The sequence below is a fragment of the Lonchura striata genome, chromosome 6 (assembly GCF_050655825.1).
Source record: "Lonchura striata isolate lonStrDom1 chromosome 6, ASM5065582v1, whole genome shotgun sequence".
Taxonomy (NCBI): domain Eukaryota; kingdom Metazoa; phylum Chordata; class Aves; order Passeriformes; family Estrildidae; genus Lonchura; species Lonchura striata.
In genome coordinates, this window is record NC_140708.1 from 1,844,528 (window position 1) to 1,866,106 (window position 21,579).

Below are 21,579 nucleotides of genomic sequence, written 5' to 3' on the forward strand. Positions count from 1 at the left end.
ATGATCCTTAACTGATCCAGAAGAGCTGACAGGATAAAAGAGCAGCCTGTCTCTGCTCCTTTGCAATTAGGCACTGGGCTCCCAAGTATCTGTTTGCAGGGGAGATCACTGCTGGTGATTGTGTGCCTTGCGTTTTCTTCCCAGAGATGCTGGAGCCAGCCTGGAGAGCAGGGCTGGGAAAAGGCTGCTGAAACGATAAAAGAAATGAAGCTGGTGCCTTTGGAGGGGAGACAAGGAAAGCCTGTCTTAATTAAATTAGCAGAATGAAAGCTGAGGAAGATAGCTGCCTATAAATACACTGGTGGAAGATGAGGAGGGCAGAGCAGCACTGGAGGAGAACTATTTATGCCCGAGGATAGTATTGGCACAAGAACAAATGTACATAAACTGGCCCAAAATAAATTCAGCCTGGAAACTGGAAGATTGTTTCTGACAATTAGAGAGCAATCGGACTATGGAGCAGCCTTCCTGTGGGAATAGAGGGGGATAAAACCCTTCCTGCTTTTAGTAGGAGGGGCAGGTCCGATGACCCAGGGATGCCATGCAGCCCAACACTCTTTCTCTTTTCCTTATTTTCCTGTGATTTCTGCCTCAGCCTCCTATTTATGCCAATTCTCATCACGTCCCACCCTCCTTTCTCTCACCTGATATGGATCTTGGTTGCTGGCTTTGCTCCCTTCTGATGCAGGTGGCTTTCTTCTAACAGTAATAAATTCTCCACATGGTCAGGAGCCTGCAGCACTCTTGGTGCTTTTTAGTTTTCTTTTTTTTTTAATCTCTGTGCCCAGTCCTTCTTTGTCCATTTGTCCTTGCAGGGAGGGGTCCAGACGAGGGACAGTCAGTGTCTTCTAACCAAGGTGTCTCTGCCAAGCCCCATACAGGTAAGAGAATCCCTGGAGGGGACTCTGATATGCCCTGTTTGGGTTAAATAGGCACAAAATGGTAATCAGAGCCTATTTCTAGCCATTGGCCCCCTGAAAATAACTTGTCCCAGGGATGGAGAAGGGCTTTGGGAAAACCTGGAGTGTTGGGAGCCATGGATGCTGAGCATCCTTGGGATGCTGGCAGCAGTAGCTTGCAGCCTAAGCCCTGGGAGTTGTCCCATTTGCACAGCTCTTTCTGGGACATACCCCATTTGGACAGCTTTTTCTAGGACTAGGAAATGAGAGGTGCTTCAGAATAATTGCACTGGCTTTTCAAGTGCCTTTTCTCAGGTTTCCCTCAAGCTGTTGCGAAGGGGATGGGGCAGGGAGGTGACTGAGCTCTCCTTGCGTGCAGGGATCCTTCCAGGAGGGCAGCAGTGATGCTCTTGGCTCGTGAAATTGGATGTTGGGTTTAGGGGCAGCAATAGTTCAATATTTCAGTTGACTTTTTGCTAAAAATATGGGCAGTGGATGGATGAGAGCGGGTGTGAGGAAGAAAAGGGATTTTTCTGCTTGCAGGTTGTACCTGTTCCCCTCAGCTGGAGCTTTTCTCCATTTATTACCATAATGAAGCCCCATGAAACTTCCCAAAAGGTTGGAGGCCTTGCAAGAAGAAGCATAAGACCAAATTTCCTCCTGCAACCAAATCATAATGTTGAATCCCAAGTGTGCCGGAGGAAAAAGAGAAAAATTAGAAGTCTTTGTCAGGTATTATGTCAGATTTCTGGATTATCAAAGGAAATCTTTTCAGCAAGGTAGTTGAAATACTGGGTTTTCAGGGGAATTAAATGCCAGCCTGTGTGTTTTGGGTGCTTAATTCTTCTAAGGCCTTTAAAAACTCCTGTGTTCATTCACATTCTCCGAGTGTCACAGCTTAACCCGAGCCACGTGCGTGCTCCATCCGATAGCCAGACAATTCCTCCTGATGAGGGAGCAGGGTTGGTGCTACTACTGCTGTTCTGCATGCACACAGCTCTGCCAAAGACTGGCAAGTGCATCTGTTTGAATTTTACTCTGCCTGCAGTTAATTGCAATTACATATTTAGTTATTGGGATCAATAGGGAAGTTGGGGAGGGAGGGATGTGGGAAATAAACCCCCTTTGCTGTGATGCTTCACCTCATCTCTTTACTCACTGCTTCACAGCTCAAACACTTGTGTTTCTAACCCCCTTAATGCCCATTTTTTGCTAAACTTGTCCTTATTGCAGATTTGAGATTCATTATTACCCGTTGGTTTTTTTTTTGCAAAGCAAAGTAGAACAGATATCAGATCAGAATGCATTAAAATAATAATCCTAAACAATGCAACCAACCAAACTAATTTAGTAAAGCAACAGTTTGCATGCATCAAGGTGTTTTACTCCCTTAATGCCGTGTAATTGGGCTGCAGGTAAAGTTGAAGAAATCATTTATGGAAGGATAAAAATGGGGAATTTCTCAGCAGAGTGTGCCTGTGCTGGGGAGCAACTGAGTGCTCAAACCTCGTGGGTGGGTCACTGAGGAAGGACTGTGGGTCCCCCCAGAGAGGAGCCAGCCCTGCAGGAGGCTCTGTTTGGATCCTCCCTGCCCTGGCAGGATCAGGGAGGGATTAGAGCTGTGTAGGATAAATCCCAGCAGTGGGGTGAGGGTTGTTGTGGGCACAGCACTGGGTGGGACTGTTCAAACTTCTTTTTGATGTTGCAAGACCTTAAAGGGGGTGAACCAGGGAGAATTTACTTTGTAAAATTCTGCCTGCTCCTTCCAAAGTCCTCTCCACCCCCACGGACCCACAGGATATGGCCCTGAGGCAGCTTTGTCACTGTCATATTTATTCTGATCCCAGCCAGGTCAAACCTTTTAAGCCAAGGCAGTTGGCTGTGCCTTGTTTTCCCCCCAGATTAAGCTCTTTGCATCATGCATCTGTAGAATGACTTCAAAGCACTGAATATCCATTTTCTTCCTCAATTCCTGCCTTTGTTGGTTTGGGTTCTAAAGCAGCCAAAGGAATATTGAAATTCTCATGCCTTCTCATTTATTCAGCATTACCTTGGCTCTCCTCAGTTGGGGTGCCTCCACATTAAGATTTTACCAGTCCAGCTCTGCTGTGCCAGACATGGGAGCATTTTCCCTGGCTGCAGGTGGAGAGTAAATCCATAATTCTGTGGAAACTCAAACCCAGAGGCAATGCTGTGCTCAGCTCTAGCTGCTCTTCTCTTCTCACTGCCCTCACCCTGCTGCACTGCTTGTGGGATGCTGTCCTAGACACTGTTTTGGGGGAAATTTTTTAGATGAGATGGAAAACCCAGCTGAGTTCCTTGCTGGAGCTGCATTGCCTCTCTGATGTATCTATCTGGTAGCATAAAGGAAAAGGTCATTAGTTTTCAGGCTAATCCCTACTGAAGCATTGGGCTCCTTCTCCTGATGGCCAGAAGCAGTCTAGAGGGATGCCAAGACAACTCAGGTGCTGGCCAGGGCTGTGGGAAGCGGTGATCCCAGCTGCTGGGCTCAATTTGCCTGCAGGTGCTGCAGAGCAGCTGCCAGCTCAGCCCAGGACGTGACCCTTTAGCCCATTGCAGGGGCAGTGGCCTCTCTCCTCCTCAGTACTAATTATGGACTCAGGTCTGTGTTTTGGAGGAAGGGCTCTCTTCGTGCCTGCTCTGCCAGCCCAGCATCCCCTCTGGGATATGTGAGGATAGAGCTGGCAGCAGGGAGACCCCAGTGCTCCCCAGGTGAGAGGAAAAAGAGAGGATAGGGATGGAGGGATGGCAGCTGGAGCTTGCCCTTTGTTTGCTGGCACCTTTATCAGCAGCTCCTTCAAACCTGGGCTGACATCCACTGCTGCTGGCACTGTCCTGGCAGAGGGGCCGTGCTTGTCCCCCTGCAGTCATCTCTGTGACCTGCCACCGTGGAATGCTTCCAGGAGAGTCATCAGCTGCTAAAAATAACTGGGGAATAGCTGATGGAGTGGCTTGTCTCTGTGTGCCAGTGGAATCAGCCAGGAGGCTGATCCAGCTCGGCCGCTCCCCTGTCCCTGTCCCCAGCAGGACGGGGAGGTCACGGCGCCTTGGCTTCGCTCCACGGCCTCGCTGCTGCACTTGCTGGGCTGTCACAGCCAGTTTTCTCCTCTGTCTGAGCCCAGGCACTGACAGGGAAGTCAGCTCATCCAGCACTGCTTGTGTTCCTTGCCTCTTGCAGAGTCAAATCCCTGGCACAGCTTTGCTCGAGCCTCCGGATGAGTAGAGGTTACGGTGCAACTTCACACCAGAGGGAACAAACTCTTCCATCTCTGTCTCACCCTCCAGTGGGAGTGAGGAGCTGGTGTTCAGTATCTTCCATCCAAAGCCCAGCCCTCTGATGCTGGATGCCAACAGCCTTAACTTTAGCAGCATTCTAAAACCAGAATTCTGCAGTGGGAAATCCAGGAGATCATGGTGTGTGCTGCAGTGGCTCTCTGTCCATCTTGTGATCAGAGAACTGGGCTTGCAAATTGCTTTGCTGCTTTTCTCCCTTCCCAGGTATTTGTTGCTTGTTGTAATTCAGGACTTTGCTCTCTTCAGTGGCCTTTCCTGCAAGATGGTGCACAGCCAAGTGACACAGGTCTCCAAGGAGGACCTGGACACTGCTGATTCAGCTGGGCTTGTCTGGTGGGGAGGTGTGGAGACCACAGCTGCCTCTGGGTCATAACCACCTAAAACAAAGCCTGGGGTGCTCAGGGCACCCCGTGGCAGGGACAAAAGGAGGTCTGGGCACCCTTTTGTGTTACACAGCTGTTTTATTCCGGCCTCTGGCTGGAGGGACCTGTGCTCCGTGACCTTGTGTGTGCATTGCAAATAGAGAGATGCCCTTAGCACAGCACATGCAGATCTTTAATCAGGGACCTCAGTGTCCATAACCTTGCTTGTAATAGCCCTCTGCAGTCATTGCTAAACATATTCAGCCCTGAGAGCAAATGCTGGAGGAAGCATCTCCATCCCTGCTTGTGGGAAGGGGCTTTTTCCTATATCCCACTGGCTACATGCTCAGGGTTGCTCTGTTAGCCAGGCCCTCTTCACCCTCATGGATGTGTGAATTCCTCTGGTTGGGAATGCTGAGTGCCTTTGATGCCTCAGGTTGTAGTTTTTATGTTTTTCAGATTCTGTGCTGCTTTGGTGTGTGGGTCTGGGCTTCATATGCGGGGATGGTGGCTCTCTGCACAGAGCAGGGAGACAAAACAATTCCTTCTCCAGCTGGGGACCAAGGACAGATGATCCAAATCTCAGCCCCAGGAGCACAAACACCGTGGGCTGGAGAGAGAAAAACAAGCAGGATGGTACTTCATGGGCTGGAGCTGTAATTAGATAATTAACCCCAAGGTGCAAATGGAGCAGAACTGATCAAAGTGACAGACCCCATGACCAGTTGTGCATTTTTGTGATCATTTTGGGTTCACCTTGGGTGTAGCCCTAGCTGGCCTCTTGTGCTGCCTGAGGTGGATCCGTTGAGGTCTCCTAATAGATCCCTGCTTTATTTTTTAACTCTGTCTGGCTCTGTTCTAGCTCAGCCTTCACAAGGCATCACCCTGGCAGAGCAAACCAGGTTCAAGGGCTGGTGAAATGCTGCAGACTTGCCTGTGCTGAAGCTCTGCTTTTCTGCTCTGGACTTCTCCCTGCTTTGAATTCCACCGTTGTATTTGTGCCTCTTACCCTCTAATTATAGGTGCAATGTTTCTCAGCTTTCCTTCCTGGGAAACGTGTCTGCTGTGTGACTGGAGCTGCGCCTCCCCCGCGCCGCCTTCGGCAGGAAGCGGGATGCGATCCCTTCCATCCCTTCCATCCCCTGCCTCTTCCCTCCCCTGGCAGCTGCAGCCAAGTGTGGAGTTCACCAAGGGGACAGCAAGCAGTATTCAAGGAGAGACTGGTGCCTACTCCCTCTCTAACTGCAGTTGCCTCTTTTCTTATTTATAAGTTCAAGCAAACAGGTGCTAAAAGCTTTTCCCCCCATCCTTCTTGCGTGGCACAGTCAGACTCTCTCCTGAGACGTCTCCTCGTAATGTGCTCTCTCCCCCCAAATCTACTTCTGCATTTCTTGGCATCTCTGCAAGGGCTGGATTTATCTGTTTATCTTCCCCTCTCATCTTCTTCACTACAGCTGGGGTCTGGGGCTTGGCAGGAATGAGAGGAGTCATCCTTGAGCTCTCTGCAGGTGAGGTGCAGGTTGGAGATTCCTGCATTCACTTTGGATATTGTTTTTTTTTCCATGGGGTGCTGTCTGGTGTCTGTGCCCAGAGTCCTGTTTTGCATTTGTTAAAGCCTAATTCTTCCCAAAGTTAGTATCTGTGAATCTCTGCTTCAGTGGTCTTAGTTCATTTCCTCATTCTAGTTTGTGTGTGGAACCTACAGGTATTGATCCACTGCTTTGGAAACAGGTTTGTGTGATTCCTGAACCTTTCTACTCTGGAATAATCTAGGAAACTTCATAAATTCCTTCATCCTCTAATTCTGGCTGTTCCTGGTGTGTTTTTAAGCAGGCAGGTTGTAGATGTGCTCTCTGGAAAAGTCTACTTTGTGGTAAAGCAAAACCTCATCACTGGTGCTGTCACTGGAGAAAAATGTATTCATTACAATTATTCTTACTATTATTTTTAGGAAAGATGTGATCTCACCTCATGCATAAAATTAGTTTAATGGAACAGCAGGAATGGGAGGGAACATTGGCTTTCCTGTGCTTGTCTGGGGAGTAAGTGAACAATTTCTTTGCTCCCTCTCAGGCCCTGGATGAATGATATGTCATTGGAACCACAGTTTGAACTGAGGTGTGTCCATGAAGGCAGCAGGGAACCAAAAAACAGGTTTAAAAATTACTTACATAAAGAAAAAAGAATGTTTGAGTTTTTAAATGTTGTCCTCAAGCAGCCAGTGAGGCTGAGAGCTGAGATTGACTTAGGGAGGGAGAAATAGGGGCAGCAAATGCATTTGTGTCTTGTAAATCCTCAAATAAAGGGGTTGCATCTCATCTTGAGTGGAGGGGACAGGGGGCACCGTGTCAGTAGGGCTGAGACACCAGGTCCTGCACATCCCAAGGTCTTCCCATGCCTCTCCTGAGGTTGTTCCTGCTGCTTTTAGCTGTCCCAATGAACACAGGCAGCAGGCACTGTGTTGGTAGTGCTGTCAAAGTGCACTTGTGCTTGTCAGCCCCTCAAAAACTTCTTTTTTCACTTCACTCCCTGGGAATTGGAAAGGAGAGATGAGGATAACAGTGATAATGTCATCTCAGGGCACCCGAACGCTGGTGACGGATGGCAGTGTGTGCAGGAGCTCTCGTCCTCTCCAGCGGTCCCACATGGCCTTCCCTGGGTTTATCTCCCCTCAGAACTCCAGGTTGTCTCAGGGAGAGCTTTTTTTCACTGAAAGGTGAACTTCAGTGAATTTCTTTCTCACTTGTGGAAGAAAAAAATTTGTAAAAGTTTTGAACCAGAAACTCATCCTTTGCTGGCAGCCAGAGGATCTTCCCTCTTTGTTTGGAGAAATATCCTGGTCAAAAAGCTGCTGAATGTGGGGCTTGTCACAGCTTCTGGCCCTGGGATTTAGGTGGGACCAAGCCCTTTGCTCAAAGATGAGAAAAGGAGCTCTCCCCTCCTTTCTGGAAGGGAGAGCTCCCTTCCTGCCAGTCCCTAGTGTCTTTTCAAGGTGTGGTAAAATGGATCCAGTAGCATCAAAGGATGAGTTGGGAGGGGAAAAAAGTGTGGGAAGGAGGCAGTTGCAGGCAAACTCATCTAATTTCCATCAATAGGTGTGAGTCAAGCCTGAGGTTCTGCCTGTCTCTCAGTTCCCTCCTTCCCTTGCAGTTTGTATGGGGTGTTTGCACCTTTCCCTCCTCCACCCTCTTCTCTCTTAGGCTGCAGGAGATAGACACTTTTTAAAATGCAAGGTGAGGGGTTTTTTTCAGCTCATCAAATGCTCTCTGGTGGCACAAGGGCTCTGAGAAAACCTGAAAGACTTGGAGGCTGCATGCAGTCTCATTCCCTTCAGGTGCCAACCCCTGGCATCCCTCCTCCAACAACTTCACTTCGTTGTGATGGCTTTCCAACATCTCCTTGCCCTCGGGCTCCTGCAGCTCCCTCAGCACCACTCACTGCTTCTGACTCCACTGCCTGTCCTCCTTCCAAGTTGTCTTTGGGCCACCTCCACATCTACTTTACATTGCAGGGGACAAAATCTTCGTGATGCCTGGAAGGGAGTGAAAACACGGCCATGAAAGAGCTTCCTGTGCTCTGTGAGAGAAAATATCCCCCCTGCTACAGAGCAAAAAGATATAAGATTGCTTTTTAACCTGCTTGTCTTCCTTCTCCCCTTGGTCTTTGCTGAGATGATGGAAGCATTGATCTGACCCTGGCCAGCGCAGCCACGTGCCGTGCTGTCAGTGTTCAGGTTGTCTCCAGAGCTCCTCTAAACCAGGATCACAGGCCAGATTAAGCTGGTAGAAAACCTTACAGCTTCTAGGGGCACATTCCCAGAGAGTACAGGGACTTACTAGTGACAGGGGATCTTGAGGAAAGCAGGCTTTGCTGGGAGATTTTATCTATTTTTATAGCTGGCGCAGGTGGATTTTTCTGTGATAAAAGCTGTAAACACCACAAAAATCAGAATGCTCCTTCCTGGCTTGCAACAATCAGCTTCTAGCTCTGAACCACCAGAGTAGCAGGACCCACCCTAACCCAAAGTAATAGGACTTGTCAGAGGTCAGGCTCTGCTTGTAGGTGATAAGAAAGTTTAGCCTTGAACCAATTCCTTTGGAGGGAGCTGGGTGAAAAGAAGGTGCTTCTGGTGCCCCTCAGGGGAGGAATTTGGAGTTAACCAGCCCCTTTAATGCACATCAAAGAATCCACCTCCTCCAGTCTCCCATTTTTTGGAGACTGTTTTCCTTGCTCCTGCAAAGAAAGGGGACATTGCTTTTTAATACCTTTTAATATTATCTGCCCGGTGTGGTTGTACTTGGCAGGTTACTTAGAGAGTTCTTGTCCAAGTAGTGACAACGATGGCACTTGGGGTTTGTGCATCGATCCCAGAAGGCAAACAAACTACACCAACTATAAACCTTACGCTTTTTAATTGGGAAATTGATTTTAAATCCAAGCCTCTTGAAAAATCTAATTATTTTCCTTTAAAAAAGAATGAAAATAGGAAGAATCTTTCTCTCTGTCATGTTCCACCAGGTGAAAGAAAGTGAGGAGGAAATAATTCTTGGCTGCATCTCTGCAGGGTGCCCTGGTGATAACCTGGATAATCCAATCTGATTTTGGCCTTGAGTCTGTTCCCTTGGATTATCACATTTCTTCAAGGACCAAAAGCTGTGCTGGTGATTCAGACCCGGAGGAGAATGTCGTTTTAAGTGGTAAGCTTTAAGGTTTGGTGGTGGGTTTTTTTTTCTTTTCCCCAGCCATCAAAGGCCAGAGAGGAGGCTTTTATCATGTGGCTGCTTTATAGAGAACAGGTTGTGGGTATTCTTACCAGAACCCAGTCTTTTTTCCTTTCCTTTCCTTTCCTTTCCTTTCCTTTCCTTTCCTTTCCTTTCCTTTCCTTTCCTTTCCTTTCCTTTCCTTTCCTTTCCTTTCCTTTCCTTTCCTTTCCTTTCCTTTCCTCTCCTCTCCTCTCCTCTCCTCTCCTCTCCTCTCCTCTCCTCTCCTCTCCTCTCCTCTCCTCTCCTCTCCTCTCCTCTCCTCTCCTCTCCTCTCCTCTCCTCTCCTCTCCTCTCCTCTCCTCTCCTCTCCTCTCCTCTCCTCTCCTCTCCTCTCCTCTCCTCTCCTCTCCTCTCCTCTCCTCTCCTCTCCTCTCCTCTCCTCTCCTCTCCTCTCCTCTCCTCTCCTCTCCTCTCCTCTCCTCTCCTCTCCTCTCCTCTCCTCTCCTCTCCTCTCCTCTCCTCTCCTCTCCTCTCCTCTCCTCTCCTCTCCTCTCCTCTCCTCTCCTCCCCTCCCCTCCCCTCCCCTCCCCTCCCCTCCCCTCCCCTCCCCTCCCCTCCCCTCCCCTCCCCTCCCCTCCCTTTCCCTTCCCTTCCCTTCCCTCCCTTTCCCTTCCCTCCCCTCCCTTTCCCTCCCCTTCCCTCCCCTCCCTTTCCCTCCCCTTCCCCCTTCCCCTCCCCTTCCCCCTCCCCCTCCCCAGGAGAAAAAAGGGAAGGCAAAAGAGGTGAAAGAAAAGGCCACCTTTGGAGACAGCGTGCCTGTATCACCAGCCCTGAAAGGAAAGGTGGATTTGGAGAGGAGGATGTGTGGATGTGTGTGGGTGTCAGATCTCAGCTGTGCCACACAGAGTGGATCCAGCAGGATCCATGCTGGATGTGAAGTCTGGATGTGTGGCCATTTCCCACACTTCTGTTTAAGCAGGGATTTCTTTGTGAGGGTGTGGGATCTGCTTTGTCCAACAGAAGGGCTGAAATCCCAACTCTCGTGTGCCCAGCTCCTTTCTGTTTTAATCTTTATGATTAGGTTTTGTGGCTCTCGCTGCAAGACTGCCTTCAGGAGTCTTCACCTGGGAGGTGAAACATTCTCTCTGGGCTCTTTTCTCCTTGTTTTGGCGCAGCTGCAGCTGGTCTTCCTCCAGGGAAGGGAAGGAGGTGTGTTGCCTTGTCTCTGCATCCACTTCAGGATGCAGGAGCCCATATCCCACATCTCTCCTGTTGCAGAGGGGTTTCTTCCCCTCCCTGGTCCAGGTGAGGGCTTTCTCCTGGAAGCCTGGGTGCTGAGGGATGCTGGGGCAGAGGGATGCCAGCTGGCCTGCTTCCAGCAGCCTCCCTCCCTCCACCCGCAGCCAGCTTGTTTATAGAAACACTGTCAAGCAAAAAAGTCTTTGCAATAGCTCTGAGGAGAGGGACGTTTCTAGCTACTCAGTCACCCTCAAACTGTGAAGACGCGACATATCAGCTGCATAAAATTAATTTATTTAGTTAAGGGAAGCGTTAATTAAGAGATCTCATTTATTGTGTTTCTGCAGACAGCTCTCGAGGGCCTTTTGAATTGTCAGCTCTGGTGACAGCAAAAGCTAATGGTGTCACAAATGGGTAGTGGCAGGATTTGTGCTGAAGGAGGAAGTGGAAAATGGTGGAAGGGGTTGAGAAAGGAGTGATGGAGACGTGGCAGAGGCTTGGGCACACAGAGCTGGGGGCTGACGAGGGGCTCTGCCCCTCCTTAGCCTCCCCCTAGTGAGAGGCTCAAGGTGGCTGCAGGAAAAGCCCAGGGTTTGCCAGAGCAGATTAGCAAAGCCACAGATGCCAGGACAAAAATGTATTTGTGTGGATGGACTTAAAATAACCGACTGTCCGCGTGAGCTGAACTGGGAAAGAATCTTTGATTTGTTTTAAATAATCAGCATTTCCTGCACTCGGAGAGGTTAATTCTCCTTGGTTAATCAGGATGTGCCAATCTGACAACCAAGTGCAGGCCTAACACCAAACTTGTGGGTTTAAATTTAAAGTGTCTTAGAAAATAATGAATACATTTTATCTGAAAGAATTACATGCTCCAGTACAGCTGTTTATAGTCATCTCCTTCAGGAAAAGGTGCACCAACACTTTCCCCCCACTTTTTTAATGTTCTTATCATCTGTATCAAGTTGCTTTTGGAGGGAAATTGAAATTCTCTTGATGCAGACAATAAGCCAAAAGGAAAAAGAAATAATACAAAATAGTGGAGTGCTGAACTTGGTGAGGAAGTGGTGTTGCCATCTCCCAGGCAAATTTTGTGTTTTGAGCTTTTTGTTTGTTAAACAAAGGAGGCATTGCTTGTGCTTAGGAAATCTGCCGCGCTCCCGCCCCAAATCCCTTTTCTCTCAGCCCCGGCTAGCTCTTCTCTGGGGCGAGGGCGGGCGATTGAGGCACCCTCCGCCTCTCCCAGCTGGGGTTTGGAGAGTGCCTTTGTGGATCCCGAGCAGCGCTAGCAAGCCTCGTGGTGGTAAATGAAGAGCGGATCCTGCTGGGGGCTAAGTCCGAGTTTATTGTAGCCCAACGGGGCCAAATATCCTAGAACGGTGCCAGCCAACAGGAACAAGCACAAGGTGCTTGCACTGGCTTATAAACTGTAAGGGAGGGGTATCCAACGACCAATGGGGATAGGGATAGGGGGTGGCTCCGGGATGGGGGGATATGGTGGGGTCCAATGGGGGAAAGATATGGGGGGAGCCCCAGGTCCTCGCCCAATCACCCGGTGCCCTGAGTAGAAGCTTCTGGATGGATGGGAAGGGGCACCGAGTGACAGACAAGGCACCGGGGGGGGGTAAAGGGAAAGACTGCGCCCCTTCCAGGGCGATGGACAGCCACTGGAGAGGCGGGAAGGGAGGACAAGGCGGGAAAACTGGGGACAAACCAAGTTGCACACGGGGGTACAAAGGAATAAACCGATACATAATGTAGGGATAATAAAACATACAAATAACACAACTCCACAGAAATCAGCCCTGGTTCTTTTTTAACATTTTACTAGCAAATACATATTATTACTTCCTCCTTTTTAAATCGATTTTCACTCATTTAAACCCAGGATACACATCAGCCTCATAGAGGCCACCACTACTTTAACTTTGATTTATTTCTTCATTTTTTTTTAAATGTGGTTTTTAATGTGGGTGGGATGGCAGTGGCTGTGCAGCTTGGATGAGCCCCTAGCCCAGTGTTTCCCTGGTGATCCGTGTGCCCCTGTCCAGGGGGAATGAGGATTCAGGGGGCTTTTCTGCCCTTGGGAGCTCAGGGCTGGATTTTGTCATGCTCAGCTGCTCCAGGAGTGGTTTGAAAAACAGGAAAGGCATTTTTCCAATTAGACCCTGAGGGTTTTCAGTCCAAAAAGGATCACTGGGAGCTCACCCTGTGCCAAGGGCCTGTGTCCCCAGGACATGCTGCATTTTGCTGTTCACCTCTCAGAGAAGAAAGAAACCTTGACTTGCCCTTGGCTCCCATCACAAAAGCTTTGTGGTCCTCAGGCAGAGCTGGGCAGGAATGGAAAATGGTGAGAGATGGAGCTCTTGGTTTTTGATTTAACCCTGAAGCAACAGCAGGGCTTTCCTGTGGTGGGAGCTGTAGGGAGAAGAGGTTTTTTCCCTGTAGGAGTTGCATGTCCAACGGATTTTTGTCTTGGGTCTGTGTCCTCTGAAGCCACACAGGATCTGACCGAGGCTGTTCCTGCAGCAGCACAGTGTGGATTTCCCACTGCTTTAGTCTGTGGTTGTATCCCCAGGGCTGCCTTGCCCCATCCAGCTCAAAACCAGATCATAAAATCCAACCAGAACCATGAAATGGTTTGGAAGTGACTTTAAAGAACACCTAATTCCAACACCCATTTTGTGAGCAGGGACACCTTCCACTAGACCAGGTTCCTCAGAGCCCCATGCAGCCTGGCCCTGATCACTCCCAGGGATGGGCCCAGCATGGCAGAGGAGCAGCAGGGCATTGCCCAGCTGGGGCACAGCATGGGGGATTGCTGGGCTGGGGGCAGAGCAGAGTGTGATGTGCTGCCAGAGCTGCCCGGGGAGGATTCTCTCTCCTCACGGAGTGGCCACACTGGAGGAAAGGGTGCTGTGGGAGGGGGCCCAGCAGAAGACGAGATAATGGGGAATTCATTTAAAGCGCAGTGTCGGATCCTATAAATCTGCGGGGTTTTGCATATTTCCATATTTATGTATGAAAATCTTGCGAGGTGGCTCAAAGGCAACTGAAATAAAAACAAGGCTGTCAGAGCTTGAAAACCACTGGCAAATCTCTAACAGACCATTTAATACAAATGTAAGGGCTTGAAAAACCTCTGAGCTGGTCCCTGGGAGCACTGCAGCTCTGCTGGCCGGGAGGCTGTGGAGTGGAGGGACCTTTCAACCTGGCTCATATCCCATTGGGCTTCTGGCACTTCCCTCGGGTGCTTTCTTGCTGTCTTGAGTGTGCTGTGATGGTTTGAGAAGAGGCAGGGAGTTGATCTTCGTGGCTGCTTGCTTGTGGTGCCCCAAAGCTGTGAGGGATGCTGCTGGCAAGGCTGGAATGGGGCAGAGGAATGTTTTACACTCACAGGGGCTGTGCTTGTGCTCAGCCTTCCTGGTGGAGACCGACTCCTTCCCCTGTGCCCCTTTCCTTTCTGATCTTTGGTTATGGTCCAGAACAAGAATTCTCCAAACCACTGGTCTGTATCACCCTCGCTGACCTTCTGCCTCTTCCTGAATCTCTTCTCATGGATTAATTTAAAGGAGCGTCGCAGAGATTTATGCTCCATGCCCAGGTGGGTGGTGGGGCCCTCCAGGTTGGAAACCAAACTCCTTTTAGATTGCCATGCATACCGTCATGCTGGTTTTTGAGTAACTCTAGATGCTGTCCACCTTGTGGGTCTGTGCTCCTTGCTGTAGGAGCTAAACCCTTTCTGGTGTCCCCGAGCAGCCCCAGATCCCAGTGTAGTGTTCTGTAATTCTCAGGTCTGGCCTGAAGATTTTATAGAATCATAAAATAGTCTGAGGTGGAAGCAACCTTTGAAGTCCAATCCCCTGCCATGGACAGGGTTGATCAAAGCCCCATCACCCTAGTCTTGAGTATTCCTGGGGAGGGAGCATCCTCTGGGAGAACTCTGATTTCACCACCTTCATGGCAAAAATCGTGCACCAAATGTTTCTAAAGGAAAACTCCTGCTTTCCTGATGCAAGGCAAGCTCCAAGTCCTCTGTAATTTTACCCGCTTCAGCCCCAAGGGAGGAGCTGGAGGCCATGGACATCTTGTTTCAGCTGCAGTCTCCAAATCAAAAGGAAATAATTAGTAAAGGACAAGAAAGCTGGGACAAAAACAAGCTGTCAAGAAGAAGAAGGTGCTAATGTGTCTGTCATCCCTCTTCCCTCCTGGCAGGCCCCCAGAGGTGGGAGGCAGGCACTCAGTGTCTGATGGAGAGGAGGGAGGGTGTCAGTGCTCGCCTGCCAGCCTCAGCTGTCTCCAGACATCAGCTCTCCTCTCCTGAAGACTCATCTTGCTCCCAGGCCACTTCCTTCTGCTGCCCCCCAAATTCCTGGGAGGGATTTTCTCCACGGACAGTTTGATGGTGACGGCCATGACTTCCCTGCACAAGTGCTTCCAGCTCAGGTTTGATCCCCTACCATCGATTTGTGTCCTACCGGTGCCCATTTCTCTTCATTACCCACAGACAGGTGTGTGGAATGAGCAGCTCACATGTTGGTGTCCGCAGTTATTAAGTTAAGCAAGACAAATCCTGGTGTCAGCATTTCCCTCTTGGCTTTGCTGAGGGCTTTGCTCCTTCTCCTGCAGGGCTCCTCATGGTGACTTTGGCACAGGGTGACATTCTTGGGCGTCTTGAAAGGTGCTGGATATTTTCTGCCTGAGAAAATCGCTTCCCAGGTCATTGCTGGGCTGGGGGAAGAAGTAAGGCAAAAATCCAGGGGTATAAACATCTGGGGAACTTTGCTTAAATTCTCCCCAAAGCTGTGGTCTCAAGGGTGAAGCTGTCACCCTCCATCGCTTTGCTGCATCAGAGACTTTCTCCCACCTGGTGCCACCAGTGATGGGCATTACTGGAGGCTGGTGTTAAGGCTGGCAGTTAATACTTGGAGGGTTTTTGGAGGCTGGGACTTGCTAACTTTTAACCAAACTCTTACATTCCTCAGCCTCTTTGGTCCTGCTGCTGACAGGGGAAGCCTTGGCTTGCACAGGGGAGAGTTTGCCTGGCCAAGCTTCCGACAGCTGGGAATGAGGGACCACACACCCCAGCCTTCAACAAGACTTCTGTCCATCATTTCTGTGCAGGGCTAGTGATTTCTGAGGACAAAGAAATGACAGTCACAGTGGTCCAAAAGACCCTGTGAGGTGCACAGAGGGGTCAGCAGTGTTTGCTCCAGAAAAGCAATTCAGTCCCTGGTCTGTTCTGGGGCTCCATGTGGTTTAGGACCGCATTTCTCACCTCTCTGTAGGATTTGTTCCCAAGTCCTGCAGCCTTGCTAAGGCAGGTTCCTGCCATGCCCTGCAGCACCCATCCCTTTTTCTCTCAGCCTGGCATTAGAGGGCAGTCAAAGGAAACCTTCCTCACCCTCCTGCTCCCCCGGCTCTGCAGGCTGCCGGCCAGCGCCCGCACCGGCCCTGGGCCACAGGGCTCGCCTTCAAGCAGGACCCTTTGCCTTGCCCTCACCTCTTGTTTTGGGTTCCTGCCCGTGTTTTACTGGTGCAAACCGCTCGTGGGTTTGTGTCTGACATTTGGGATAGAGCATCTGCAACCCTGATGAATCCTGGGCACCATTTCTCCTGTGTCCCCCTAATTGACATCCCTGAATCTTGCCTCACTTTGACAAATCAGGCTACTTACTCTAAGTGATGACATGGATAAATATTGCAAGCATTCGTTCTACATCTGGACACCCTGATAATAAAAGCTATCAGAATCTCTTCCCCCTGCCCGTGCATAGCAATTACTACCCAAGGGTTCACTCCTCCATCACCGGAGCGGGATGTGGAATTGTGTCTGTGACAGCAAGATTTCCCACTTGCACTGGTGGTTTTGGGCCATAAAACAGCCTTTTTTTATTTTTTCAGACAATTCAGCAGCAGTGTGGTGAGACTGTGCATGATGTGGGTTTGGAGCGGGGGATCTCACCGGAGCCCTTTAGCTTACAAAATTCCAGGTACCTGTGCCCACTTGGATGGGTCTGGGTATCTGGAGTGGCTACGGTGAGTGCCAGTGTGGGTCGAGGGTGTGGTTTTGACTCACAAGTGCTGTCCCTGTGCCCTCCTTGAGCCAGCCCCCATCCAGGCTCTGCTCCTCATCTTCACTGGCACGTTGGTGGCTCTCCTGGGTTGAGGCTGTCAAATTGCAGGGTATTATTTTTAGCCTGGTTTCCCGAGGAAAAGCAGCTTATGTGATTGTACTGTCTGTCAGTGCCTTTCCTCCCACCAGCCTCCTCTTAACAAGTTTTGAACCCCCTGTCAAATTTTCCTGGAGGGATGGAGAGCTCCGAGACGTGACGTTCCCACACATTTCCCTGCAAATTAGCAGCTGGGGCCACCTTCCTCGGGAGGGATGAGGCTGGGTGGCAGCACCCAGGGACAGGAGATGCTGGGGAAGGTGCGAGGTGAGAGGCTGGGAACGGTCTCCTCTGAAGATTTAATATCTCAAACACAGCTATTAAGCACTCACACCTTAATTAAAGTTAATTTCTGGGAGAGGTGTTTCATTACCAAAGGTTTCTCCAGCTCAGGCGTGTCCATGCCATCTGCACAGAGCTGGTGGTGGCGAAGCCCTCGACCCCGCCGGCTGCGAGGACCGGCCCTTCCTGGGAAAAGGGAGCTCCAAAGCCTCTCCTTTCTCCCTCCCTGCCTCTCAGCCTGGGCCATTGCTGACAGGAATTTATTAATTTTTTTAAGAACCAAGTGCTGCTGCAGGTGGGGGAAGGCAGAGTTTTGTCTCCTATGATTTTCCTCAGTGTGGGTTCTCTGGTGGCTCACAGAGAGGTTGTGGTTGGTTCTTCTCCTTTCTCCAACAATTTTTTTTCCCCTTAAGCTTTCAGGAACGTAATTTGTGATTTCTACCCTGTGTCAAAACTGTGTGGAAGTTATGAAATGGTGGCTTGACTGAGATGGTCACACACACAGCCAGGAGCTCCCGTTTCTTAGGGAACTGCTCTTAATGAGAGACAGCTCCTGTTAATGCTGGCTTACTTTTAAGTCGAGGTCTTTGCTGGGAATGGAATTTTTATGGGAAATCTTAAACCAAACAATGATGCTAATAAGCTGTAATCAAAACCAGGGAGGGAAGGGACCTGCTTCTTTCTCATCCCACAGTCCTCCCCCAGGTTTCAGAAGGAGAGCTTTTCCTACAGCAAGATAAAACCAAGATACTTTTTGTTTTTTTTCCTTTTTAACCAGAAGGTGAGAGTGAAACTCCCAGGATTGGTTTATGGCTTGGGCCTCACTGGGAATGTTGGAGAGAGAGAGAGGTACAATCGCTGCTTTGAAGGGCTTGAATCTGAGCCATCTGCATCCCTGGCCAGTGCCCAACACACCAGGTTATTTGTGCTCTGTGAAGCTTTATTTCTCTTATTTTCTTCCTTCTTTCTTTTATTTCATTCATAAATAAACCACTGAAAACTCCATGATGACACTGAAAAATCTCTGGCTTGGGTAAATAAATGTGTCATTTGAAATGGTTTTTTTCTCCCCTTTGTGTGAGATCTTGGGTTTGGCAAGTTGACATCCTCCATTTTGTCTCAATTTCTGGCCGTTCTTGCTCACAGTGAGTGGGTTTTGCCCATAAAGACAGAAGTTGCTGGGTAAAGCTGAGTAATTATCTGTTTAGAGGCCTTTGCTGCTGTCTTCTCTTCCCTCAAGCAGCCACCTGAAGAGGATTATTGTCACATATTTTGATGTAGAACCTGAATCTGTCTCCTGGTTTACTCAGGAGAAATCCAAATGCACTTACAACAAGCCCAGGATTCCTCGTGAAATTTTCAGCTGCTTAAAGAAGCCTAAAAAACACTTTATTAGGAAAAAATAGAAGCAAATGCCGTTTTTCTCACTTCATGAGATGATGGATTTTTTTTTTTTTTTCTGTGTGCAATTTTTAGATAAAAGGACTTGAACTTCTAATTACATTACCTAAGGGGTCTTAATAATGTTTGCCCAAAGTATCTGGTCATGAAAATTCACCAGAGTCAATTCAGTTTATTTTCTGTTGAAATCCCTTTGCTTCATCCTTTCCTGCTTTCCAAGGGCTGTCTGAGGGTGGGAAATCCTTGGGTTTGGGTTCCAACAGAGACAATCTTGTGTTTGAAGAGGGCTGGAGAAGACCTGGGTTTGGAGCTGCTGTGCTGGGAGGCCTCCTGTGCTGGCCAGTCAGACCAATTTATATTCCAGCTGTTCCTCAGCCTTTTGTGTTTCTGAGGTAGCAGTTAATAGTTTTTTTTCTTTCTCTCTCCTGGAAATATTTTGAGTTGTAGATGCCTTTTTGCCATCAAGGGACAAGCTCAACCACAAGGGTGGGGCTTCTCCACTGACTTTGGCACTCTTGCCACTGATCTTTTCAACCTGGTCTGAGATTTTGTCCCATCGAATGTCATTCCACATCCGTCAGTCTGGGTCTCAAAGGCATCATTTCCTTCCAAATGATGCCAAAGCTCCTTGTTTTGCCTTGTTTTGCCTCCAGAGGAGTGAGTTTGATGAGTGTTGGTCCCCCATTGTTAAGGAAGTGTTGAATGTGAGTGGTGACTGAACAGCCTGCTCAGCAAAATCTCTCCAGGCTGCCTCCTTTTTTGGTATTATCTATTATATGTATTTTTGTTTTTTAGGCAAAGCATTTCTTTGATTCATAATTCTTATCATAATGTTCCCCTCCTACAGTTTAACTAATCATTTGCCCATGTGGCAAAATATCAGATGCTTTTCTGAAGTCCAGATGGTCAAGCTCTCTCACAAAAGACAAAGATTGGCTTTTGTCTTGAAAAAAAAAAAAAAAAGCTGTTATCTCCTAGAAAAATATATTTACCAGGCTTGCCTGACTGAATCCATCTGCAGGAAATCTGGCTGGTTTTACCCATTTTCTTAGATTTTTGCTTTGGGGTTGCTTCTCAAGCAGAGCTGCTGCTCAGACCAACCTGTGGCTGCCTGAATCTCACCCTCCCACCCTAGTTTTAAATAATCCCTCATCTTTAGTTTTACACCCTCCTTCCCTTCTGCTCCTCCTTGTTAGATTAGTTTAAAATAATCTGCGGAGAAAGGAGTCCCTGGGAAGCCAGGCAGTGGCACTGAAGTGATTATTTCCACCACAGCAAAAGGCTGGAAACTGGTTACAATTATCACTCCTGGTTTTACATGCTAACAGGATTTGCCTTTGGGGGATTAAGTTAACTATTCTGTCACGCAGGTGAGTGTTTTGTTTTGCTCCTCTGAACCAGCCTTTCTCAGGCTGTCAGGGAGAGGAAGATAAAGGACGAGTCCTGGCCGTGTCCTGCTTTACAAAGCCCCGGCCGCGGCTCAGGACTCGCTTTGTCTCCGCAGCTGAGAGAGAGATTAATTTGGGCTTGTTTCAAGGTCATCTCAGGTGCATCTTTTTGTTGAATGCGCTTGCACTGCTGGAGAAGTGTGGATCCTTTTAAAATTCCTCTAGGCTGTGGATCAAGAGGAAGTGGGGGGGAAATATGCTCTGATGTTCGAGAAAATATAGAGACTCGATCCAGATGCTCTGTGTGGTACTGGCAGGGTGAAGCTTTCAGGCTGTCACTGCATGGATTCCCAAGCTGAGGGCAAAGAGTTGCTCCAGCCAGAATTTCCACTTAGTTTTTCATTTTGACAGAACAGTGGGTTCCACTGGGCAGAAATTGCCCAAAATGGGACCAAACCAGGGCCTTAAAGGAAAAGTTGCACCAGGGGAGGTTTAGATTGGAAAGATTTCTTCACATAAAGGGTGGTCAGGCATTGGAGCAGGCTGCCCAGGGGAGTGGTGGAGTCAGCATCCTTGGAAGCTTTGGAGAATGTGTGTTTGTGGCACTTGAGAACAAGGTGGTGCTGCTGGGTTGATGGCTGTACTTGATGACCTTAGAGGCCTTACCCATTCTTGGTGATTCTCTGGAAGAGGGAAACATCAGACTGGTTGTGATTTTGGGGAGGAATTACCATTTTTACTATAGCGAAGCTTTCAACAGTGATGGGAGATCAAGTGGATACAGCCAACGAGCAGCACAAGAAATGACAGTGAGAGATTTATTTCTCTCCACTGATAAACTCAGGTCTACTTCCATGCCTGAACTGTGCAAAGTAGGGGATTTAAGTTTTGCATTGCTCCAGTTTTCTTTGAGAAGATAAAGACCTTGCAATTCTTAAGGAGTTGTGTTCTTCGGATGTTCATTCCTCCCTGAGTCAGGATTCCTTTAAATACCCCTGGGTAACTACCCCTCCTGCTCCTTTAACAGCTGCCATAAGAGGAAGGACCAGAAACTGCTTTTCTGTTGACTTTATGGGGAAGCTGCAGCTTTAGGAGGTGATTAGAATGAAACAAATCCCTGGTGAATTAATTGAAAGGGTCAATGTCTGTAGTTAATCAGTTAAAAGTGCCTATGGCTACCCAGCTGTGTCTTTCATGTCAGCAAGATCTTCATCTAAAATGGATTTCTTTGGTGGTTTTTTGGGGGACACATGGACAATTATGCTTTGATATTTGTCTCAGGCATAGCTTTGCCTCTCTTCCTCCTTGCTGGAATTTTTCCCCCATCCTAGTGAGATGTAGGTTGGAATAACTTGACTTAATGACACTTTTTCAGCCCCGGTTTTGGTGGTGACAGTTATTAACAGTTCCACGATAAGAAACAGGTGTTTCAGCATGGTCCATCAGGCAGAAGAAGAACAATGCCTCCCCAATGTCATTGTTCATGATGTATACAGTGACTGCCGGCCTTTTTTTTTTTTTAATGAAGATTTTATTCACCCTCATTTACTATTTAGTATGCAGGCTTTGGGCAAGCTAGTGGAGTGGAAAAGCTTTTAATTTCTTTTTAATGCAAACATGGATCTTGCAAGACCTTGTCGAGTGATTGGAATGGGCTCAGGCTCTTGCTTATGTTCTCTCAGCATCACTTGGTGGTCCCCTGCAAGAAAATCCTGAGTATTTCCCATGAGATTTGTGGTTCAAGGGACAGGTCCAAGCCTGAAGGGATCAGGGAGACTCTCCTGGCTACTCCTGTTTTGTAACAAGGAGCCACACCT

At 48.7% G+C, this 21,579-nt stretch overlaps 1 protein-coding gene across 4 annotated transcripts in view; it reads left to right on the forward strand.

The window, feature by feature from the left end:
* LOC144246640 (uncharacterized) overlaps window positions 1–21,579 on the forward strand; it is a 222,033-nt gene that overhangs the window by 53,779 nt on the left and 146,675 nt on the right. For all 4 annotated transcript variants that reach the window (XM_085583766.1, XM_085583764.1, XM_085583767.1 and 1 more), the window contains 2 exons: window positions 816–881; window positions 9,141–9,273. In XM_085583766.1, coding sequence (XP_085439892.1) covers window positions 816–881; window positions 9,141–9,273 — 199 coding nt within the window. The remainder of the gene's footprint in view (window positions 1–815; window positions 882–9,140; window positions 9,274–21,579) is intronic.